Source organism: Myotis brandtii, unplaced genomic scaffold, assembly GCF_000412655.1.
Source record: "Myotis brandtii unplaced genomic scaffold, ASM41265v1 scaffold583, whole genome shotgun sequence".
Classification (NCBI taxonomy): Eukaryota; Metazoa; Chordata; class Mammalia; order Chiroptera; family Vespertilionidae; genus Myotis; species Myotis brandtii.
The window spans coordinates 52,841-62,447 of NW_005370191.1; the positions used below are offsets into that span (position 1 = coordinate 52,841).

Consider the following 9,607-nt stretch of genomic DNA (forward strand, 5'->3'; position numbering starts at 1 on the left):
CCGGGTGGGGGAGCTGGGCGGCTGCAGCCAGGCCGGGAACCGCCACTGCTTCGAGTGCGCCCAGCGCGGCGTCACCTACGTGGACATCACCGTGGGCAGCTTCGTCTGCACCACCTGCTCCGGCCTCCTGTGAGTGGACTGGCGCGGGGGGAAGGGGTGGCCGCGAAGGAGTGGCGGGGAGTCGGCGTGAAGGCCGGCGAAGGGACGGAGCCGAGGTGGGGGTGGCGGGGAGGCATGGGGACGCGCCGGATGTGGTGAGAGAGCCCTCCGTGGCAGAGGTGTCGTGGGGAAAGGGAAGGGGCAGCCGAGGCCAGACGCACGATTGGAGTCGCGGTGCAGGGGGAAGGAAGGACGCAGGCGAGGAAGGGAGACACTCCCTACGGGAGGCAAGGAGAACCGAAAGTGGGGATGGATGGTTGAAGAGAACTGAGGGGAGGCGGTTCGAGATGTAAAAGGCTGGAGAATGACATAACCCTTGAAAGGGAACTTCTTGTACCCGGAGGACAAAAAGGAAAGAGTAGGGCAAACTGGACTCAGGATGAAGGAGCACCTGTCTTCCTTCTGGCTTGTGGCCATCCTGGAGTGGGAGATGGAGAAACCGAGTTAAAATAGGCAAATTAACCCAGGGTGAGAGCACAGGGATAGTGGCAGGTCAGGGTCCAGTTCAAGTGTCCAGGTGCAGATCCTCATCTTGCAGGGCTTTGAAATGCCACCCAGAAGTAGGTATCTTACAGATCTAAGTGATGATGAGAGCTGAAGGGTTGTCCTGTTAGAGAGCTCAGCTTTTCCAACTTTTCCAAAGGTTTGTAGATCTGGATGAGCCATCCTTATGTGTAATAATTTATGTCTTTAAGCTCCTTGTTGCCATGGCTTGATCCTAGTAGTAACATCTTGCAACTCTTTCTAGACCGAGGGAGAGAGGAGAATGGTTGTATAATCTGATTCGCTATCCTTGGCACTAGCACTGTATTTGGCCATGCCTGAGCTAATTTAGAACCACAGTTCTAGCCCAGATTTCTGGTTATATAGTAAGTTTCTCTCCCCCGCCCCCCCCCCTTAGGGAATTGTTTGGTTAGATACACGATTAACATTTGATACCAAGCCTGTATCTCTATTTTTTATCTAGGCGTTTATTATTACTGTTTTTTAGTGTTGTTTTAATACATTAGTTTGTTTGGTTATTGGTTTCATTTTTAACAAGGAGTGCTTTCCTTGTTTCTTCTTACACCTTTAGGAGCCAAGGCGAGAGCAGTATTGTTCTTGCTTGACAGATGGGAAAACAGAAGCAAAGAGAGGTTTAGTAATTTATCCAATGCCGTGCGGGGCTTGCTGTTTTCAGCATTTGTTGTTTGATATTAGTTATGATCATGGCAGATCAGAAATGAGGATCCAGGTCTTCTAAGATACAGTTTAGGATAACTTCTATATTCAGTTTTTACCTCCTTTGCCAAACTGCTATGTTCTGATCAATCTCACTTGGGTGTTGTGAGAAAGGACTTGACTTTGGTCTAAGAGTAAAAGCCACTGTGGCTCTTAGGATAATGATTTAGAATCCAAATAGAAATGTGTCAAAAGCTGTGGTCGAAATGAAAGTGAAGCAAAATGATAGAAACTAGAGATTAGGACAAATACTCTGACGAGAGAAGAAGCAAAATTTAGAAATATTTATAGCATAAAGTAGAAAGAGAGCAGATTCCTGAAGACCTTGTTATGAAAAGGAAAATCTGATTATAGAGTCTGGAAAAAAGTAAAGAAAAGCAGAAGGTTAAAATTGATGATATTAGGTCCTAGGAAGAAAATGCTAAGAAACAGTGTTAATTCATTCCCATGGTTAGCTGTGATGGAATGAAAGATAAAACCCTGGAAGTGCTGACATCATTATCATAATTTTATAGATCTTGGTTTAAAGTATCCCACAGACAACATTTCCCTTTTATAATGAATATCCTTCAATCAGGACAGAAGGAGGGGCAAGGGATCTGGGACACATTAAAAACCTGGTTTCTTTTGCTGGAAAAATTAACTCCCTAAATATCAGTGCGCAATTTGCAAAACTTGACCACTTTCTCCAGTGGTCATTATTGTTGATCCCATTAATGAAAAGTCAAATGACTGATCTGGAGAGACACTGGGTGGAGGTGAGTATGGCATAAGGGTTGATTAATAGAAAAGTACCCCAAGAGGCCTGGCTCTGTCTAAGGCAGGGGTGGGGACTGTCCAGCCCTCAGGCCATATATAACGCCCATGAAATAATTGGGTCTGATCCTGCCAGGGCATTAGAGGTTAGTTAATTAAATGTTTGACCAAATATAGCAGGCTAATTTTTAAGCTGATAATTTTGTATGGCCCTCGAATGATGTTATAAATATCCAAATGGCCCTTGGCAGAAAAAGGGTTCCCCACCCCCTTGGTCTAAGGTGTATGTTCCTCAGACTAGGGCTTATCTATCTATCTATCTATCTATCATCTATTTTTTTTTTTTTGAGGTCAGTCTCTATGTGGACTCCACTTTCCATCCTTGGTTATCAGGGTTCTCTCCAGCTACTTTTCAGTTGACTCTTCAGGATGGTTTTTCTGTATTTTAGTTGTAACTCCCATTTGGTCCTGGGAACATGTCAGTTAGCTTCCACTTATTCCGGCCCTATTTTGGAATCTCCAGGGCTTAGCTTTTTAGGAACTTAAGTTCCAATGGGAACAAATAGTAGGAATCTACTAGCTCTTTTTTTTTTTTTTAAGGGTTTTTTTTTTTTTTTTTTTTTTTTTTTTTTTTTTTTTTTTAGTTTTAAAATTTTCTAGAAAGGACATTTTTGCCAAGTATTTTGGTAAAGCATTATGAGAATCACTCCAAGTGATTCTTTTTATTTTATTTTTTTTTTAAATATATTTTATTGATTTTTTACAGAGAGGAAGGGAGAGCGATAGAGAGTTAGAAACATCGATGAGAGAGAAACATCGATCAGCTGCCTCCTGCACATGTCCTACTGGGGATGTGCCCGCAACCCAGGTACATGCCCTTGACCGGAATCGAACCTCTTAAACTGGCCCGGAGGGCCGGAACAAAAGCATGGATGGAGTGTTTGTGTGAACTAATATAAATTCAAAGTAAACATCATTACATAAAAGGGTACGGTCTTTTTTTTTTTTAGTTTTTATTCATTCAAACGGGCCGGATCTGGCCCGCGGGCCATAGTTTGCCCACGGCTGCTCTATCCACTGAGCCAAACCGGTGCTGGCACTCCAAGTGATTCTTGAAGTGGTAGACTTTAGGGAACATATTTTGGTGATTGGGAAATGAGAAGCTAGGCCAACCCTATGTTAGCAGGAAGTCACAGTAGAGTGAAGGGTCAAAAAGGGGCTGGGTCACTAAATGAAACTGAACTGAAGGCATGTTGAGGTTATAAAGAAAGATATATCAGATGAAATTCTATAAGAAAGCTTTAGTTTCCTTGACTGTGATTATCTGCCTGGGTTCCAGTGGTACTTCTCATTTGCTAATTGGAGTTCTAATTAGCATGGACTAGAGCAAGGCATATAAACCTTTTAAAGGTGTCTTAATAGACTACTACCTGTGCCCTCTGATGTGGGAAGGGCTGGGAGCTGGTGATGGCCAGAGGCAGAATGTGTGAGATGGAGCATACTTATTGCATTCTGCAGAGTGAGGGATGGAGCACACACAATCCAGCAGGCACTGGAGAGGCATGGCTCCACAGTGACACATACACAAGTTAACACCATAAATCCACATGGTTGATTGCCCATAGATTAGGATTTTTGTGGTAGTGAAAACTGTGGTCGGACAAAAACCTGCACAGTCATTTATTCAATCCGTCAACGAATACTTGAGTGTCTATCAAGCCCCAGACACTGTTTTAGGTGTTGGAGATATGGTAATAAAATTGACAAAGTACGCCCTAACCGGTTTGGCTCAGTGGATAGAGCATCGGCCTGCGGATTGAAGGGTCCCAGGTTCGATTCCGGTCAAGGGCATGTACCTTGGTTGCGGGCACATCTGGGTGTGCAGGAGGCAGCTGATTGGTGGTTCTCTCTCATCAATGTTTCTAATTCTCTATCCCTCTCCCTTCCTCTCTGTAAAAAATCAATAAAATATATATTTAAAAAAAAATTGACAAAGTACCCATATTCTTGTAGCTTACATCCTAGTAGAGGCCATGGACTGTAAATAAATAATTAAATATATAATTGCAGGTAGTGATAAATGTTATGGAGTTAAATAAAGCTCAACATGGGCCAGAGAGTGGTGGGAACTCATATTGATGTATGATGATAAAAAGAGATGAAATATTCTTTGTTAAAATGAAGAGGAACCCTGGCCAGTGTCACTCAGTGGTTAGAGTGTTGGTCCACGCAATGAAGTGTCGAGGACTTGATTCCCAATCAAGGGTACATATCTGGGTTGCAGCTTTGATCCCCACCCTGGTCTCAGGGCAGTTGGGGAAGCAACCAATCAATGTGTCCCTTTCACATCGATGTTTCTCTCTCCCCCTCTTCTTCCCTTCCTTCCACTCTCTCTAAAAATCAGTGGAAAAAATATCCTCCGGTGAGGATTAACAACAACAAAAAATGAAGAGGATATTGAGGGTGAAATTGAAATACCATACCCAACACCATCTCCAGAGAAAGGAGACAGCAGAATTGGCTTGGTATTTTGAAAGACAGTTTTCTGTTGAGGGTGTTACAAATATGTTTACCTCTTAGAGCAGCGGTTCTCAACCTGTGGGTCGAGACCCCTTTGGGGGTCGAACGACCCTTTCACAGGGGTTGCCTAAGACCATCGGAAAACATATATAATTACATGTGGTTTTTGTGATTAATCACTATGCTTTAATTATTTTCAATTTGTAACAATGAAATTGGGGGTCACCACAACATAAGGAACTGTATTAAAGGGTCGCAGCATTAGGAAGGTTGAGAACCACTGTCTTAGAGGGATGGAGTATTCTGGGGGCAGTGAGAAGAATAACCAGTTACAAGCTGGCTGAATTGGCTGATGTAGCAAGGTTGACTGTTCCAGCCAAAGTTGAATTTCCCAAGATCTGAAGAAAAATTCAGATTTTAATATTGGTGGGTGGGTGATGACTAAGCATTCATCTCTGCACATGTGAGCTCATTCTCACGATCTCTTTTTTAATGAGAAATACTTTCTCAGCTGTAGCAAAAACCCACAGTGTTGGTGTGAGGGCCTGAGAGAGAGAGGCTGTTTCTGCTGTTTCTAAATTTACATACATACTACCACAATTGTAGGTCCCAAATTTGACCTAGTTTTTATTCATTGGTTTTATTCATTAGTTTTCTTCCAATACCTAATTTCCTTAACTTGGTATAGATCTTTTTAATTTGCCCATGTTTGTATGGAAATAATACAATAATTAATAAAAATACAAGAATAAGCTGTATTCTAAATCTACTTTTGCCCCACCCTGTACAGGTACATGTGCTAGTTTATTTTTCTGACTCTTCTACCAAAGGATGAATCTGCTATTTGAAGCTAGGTTGGGGTAAAAATCGCTGTCAAAAAGGATTTCTAAAGCAGAGCCTTCGATGTTCTTCCTTGTTCTGGTTTGCTTGCTTGCCTCAATGAATAAACCCCTTTTCTGTAAAAAGAAAGCATGGTGAGGCCTAAAATGTCATGGACATCAGGGATGGGCACTACCTTTGATACCCAGTTTTTCCAGCAAAGTATGTGACATGCTTCCCTGACATGACTGTTTGGGTCCATCGTTTAAGCCCTTGTCCTTCAAGTCTCAGTGGATACTTGTCTTTTCTACTTCTGCACAACTTTACTCTGATGATGGGATTGAGTCAGGATTAAGGTGGGCAGAGCTCTGGGAAGTACCATACTGAACACCATCTCCAGAGAAAGGAGACAGCAGAAATGGCTTGGTATTTTGAAAGACAGTTTTTTCCTAGTTTCTTTTAAAGCTATAGTCCGGCACTCCAACGGTCTGAGGGACAGTGAACTGGCCCCCTGTTTAAAAAGTTTGAGGACCCCTGGTTTAAGCCATTGTCCTTCAAGTCTCAGTAGATACTTGTCTTTTCTACTTCTGCACAACTTTACTCTGATGATGGGATTGAGTCAGGATTAAGGTGGGCAGAGCTCTGGGCTGGGTGTCAAGAGATGTGCTTGATAGCTCTTTATATGTGATAAGTTTTACCCTCTTTGTCACTTAGTTTCCCTGTCTGGTTTGTTAGTGGTGGCTCCTAGTTGAAGCACTTTTTATCTCCACGAAGGGAAAGGTGTGTGTTAATAATTCAGTACTTTTCCATCTGTTTGGGTTGGAGAGATAGACATATACCTTGCCCTTATTTTAGTCCCATTCCTCCATCCCCTCCCACCTCACCTTTCATATTCTCCTCTGCTGGGCTGAGGTGGACAGAGTTTCACTAAATTACAGACTTAAGCACTTTATCATATGAGGCCCTTGAACAACTTAAAAAACCCCTAAGAAAATAAGTTACCAAAGCAAAGAGAAGAAAGAAAAAAATTGTAAAAGGATTAGCATTGAGCCTGAAGAGGAAGGCAGCTGATAATATCAGGATTCTAGTGACTACAAGAGAGGACAGCTGTTATCATTGTCACTGAGGAACAACAACAGGAAATGGCTTGAAGCAGGGGAATTTAGATTAGGAAGAAGTTTCCTAAAATTAGTGAATTTGACCCTGGAACAGTGTAATAGGGATACTCCCTATTAGGGACTCTTCTTGATGATGTTTGGGTTCAAGGTAAGGATTAAACTGGTTAGCTAACCCCTGCTTAGGCTAAGAAATACAAACTGGGGTGTACAAATTTGAACACAAATATTCAGAGGTAAGGAATTCCCAAGTTCAGATTTGGCACAAATGAAAGCACTTGGGTGCTGGGTGGAACTGTTTTTTTCCATTGTTGACCTGGCAGAACCTTCTCATCTGAGCAGCTGAGCAGGTTTGAGGCTTTTATGAAGCAAGCTAGAAGCAAAATATGGGCCAGTTTGAGGGTGATGACCACAGAGAAACAAAAGGTGTGGTATCTAGAAACATTAGGGTGCTTAATAGAGGGAGGGGAGAGAAAGGCTAAGAGAGAGAATTGGGCAGACTTTAGTATCTCAGCAAATTGCTTCACTTGCCAAGTAATTCAGAGTACTTTAAAGATTCAGTACTTCAAATGTTATTTAGGTTCATTTTGGGGAAAAGGAAACTGAAGTGGGAAAAGACTTTATGACTGGGCTCAAGGCTTGCATCCTAATAATGTACTTGCTTTCAACTGGAAAAACTTGCACTATTCTGGGCAAATAAATTTATCTCTATATTTCTCCCAGCACCTCCTGGTTAGAAATAACAGAAGGGTACTTTCTTCTAGTTCTCACTTCTTTTAGGGAGAACCTGAGAGTTAATTTGGGGAGACTACATCCAAGTTGGAGAGTTGGGTCTGTTTAATTCTAGGTCAGTGACTCACATCTGACCCACTGGATGACCCTGGTATGTACCCAAGGGAAAGCAATACTCCTAGACAACTTAGTGTCATCCACTGGGAGGGGAGGGGCTCTTGTTTCTAAATTGCTTCTCTCAGCCAGCAGTGGCCTCTATGATTCAGAAACAAATTCTGACTCATAGGCCATGGAACTAGTCCTTCTGGGCGGCAGAATGTTGTGTGACCTTATAGAGAACTCTCTCTGCCCCTATACTGTGGCTCTGGTTATAGTACATAAGCCAATCTACAGACATTAAGGTCAAAGCAATGGTTGTTATGCTTTGGAAACATCCTATTCCGTCAGATTCATTTGGCCCAATGAATCTAAATCAGTTTCTCTGCCTTCCCTTTATCCTGTCTCATCCTTCCTCCCCCTCAAAAAAAAAACAAAAAAACAAAAACACCTCTAGTTCAAGCTTAGCCATAGAAAGTTCTGTTGACCTGGCATGGCTCAGTGGTTGAGGGTCAACCTATGAACTAGGAGGTCACAGTTAGATTTCCCGGTCAGGGCATGGGGCAGGGCAACATGCCCAAGTTACAGGCTCAATCCCCAATGAGGGTGTGCAAAAGGCAGCTAATCAATGAATCTCTCTCATCATTGATGTTTCTATCTCTCCATCTTCCTATCTGAAATCAATCAAAAAAAATTTTTTAAAGAAAGTTTTGTTGTTCTAAGCATCTCCTCTAGATTGATACATGGGTCAAGTCCCTTCCCCTCCCCCTACAAGAAAGCACACCTCCCTGCTTATACTTTGCTAACAGTTCCTGGCTCTTCTTTCCGGAAATGTCAGGGACCTTTGTGTGATAGGCTTAGAATCTGTTTTTCAAGTGTAAACATAATATATTTTTACTTTTCCCCCTGATACCATTTATCTTCCTTCCTCCACTACCGCATCATGGTGCTAATTCTCCCTGATCCAGCTGTGTGCCTAAATTACACCCTACTGCGTTGAGAAGTACTCTTGTCCAGGCTCCTTGGTTCCTTCTTATAAGCCAGCAGTCCAGTGATTGGGGACCGGGTTCTATAATTTTTGTATCCCTCAAAGTGCCTATCACAATGCCTTGTGTTTGGGCAAAGTAAATATTTGTTAGTGGGAGGTGAAGAAGAGGACCAGGATCATCAGGTCAGAGAGGTCTGCTCTGGCTAGACCTCAGAAAGGTTTGGTATTCTGAGAGGGAAGGGACTAGTTGTTAAGGTGAGAAAGGGCAAGGGAAGGAATATAGAAGTAGGCTGTCTGGACTTCAAAACGAAACAAAACAAAACCATTAGTAAGAGAGGCTTCAGGAGAGAAAACTGGAATATCTCTGAAATGTGATCAGAAGAGAGTCTTCAGGGCAGATCAAGTTTAAGAGCTATTGTTTGACATGTAGTAACAGAGCCTGGCTTCTGGTTCTCCCTGCTATTATCTTTCCTCATTGATATTGCTTGTTTTTTAAAGGAGTATAAGCCTGGCTTCTGGTTCTCCCTTTCCTCATTGATATTGCTTGTTTTTTAAAGGAGTATTTTCAGACTCTACTGAAAAGTCCAGCAGCAGAATTATTGAAAGTGCCCTCAGTTGTAGCCTCCATGGTAGCCTCCAATGTCCTGTCCTTTGTTTGAATCCACAGTCAGGAATTTAGCATCCAAAAGGAGCCTGCCCTTTACTGTTCACTCTGTACTGTGTCATCTGTCCTCCCTCCCTGCCCCCACCATCTTCACTTACACTAACCCAAACACTGCCGTTCTTCCAGCCTTGGCAAAAGCATCTTTATTCTGTGTGTGCACCTGTAAGCATGAATGTGTTGTCCCCACCTTTTTCTAGGATTTTCATTTGGTAAATTTTGTTATCTCTTCCTTCTCCCTTTGCTTCCCTGAAGGCATCAACCAGGACCCTATTCTAGAGTTACAGTGCTTTTATTTTCACATTTTGATTCACTCACTTTTTCCAGGAGAGTAAAACTTTGAAGATTTCTCATCATTTGGACTGTCTTTCCTGAATGTGCCTGTGGTCTTTCATTCCTGATCCCAGGGTCTAGTTTATTTGTTTTGGTTTAGCCAGTTATGTTTTAATCTGATGAGGGCAGTAGGTCTAGACCAGAGTCAAGCTTAAGGTATAAGGAACCTGCTTGGCTTAGCCTCAAGTCTCCCATTAGAACACTGGA

The 9,607-nt window shown here is 42.5% G+C and overlaps 1 protein-coding gene across 2 annotated transcripts in view; it reads left to right on the top strand.

The window, feature by feature from the left end:
* Positions 1–9,607, top strand: part of AGFG2 (ArfGAP with FG repeats 2) — a 26,146-nt gene that overhangs the window by 404 nt on the left and 16,135 nt on the right. For both annotated transcript variants that reach the window (XM_014550126.1, XM_005879096.2), the window contains exon 1: positions 1–129. This exon is cut by the window's left edge. In XM_014550126.1, the coding sequence (XP_014405612.1) occupies positions 1–129 (129 nt within the window). The remainder of the gene's footprint in view (positions 130–9,607) is intronic.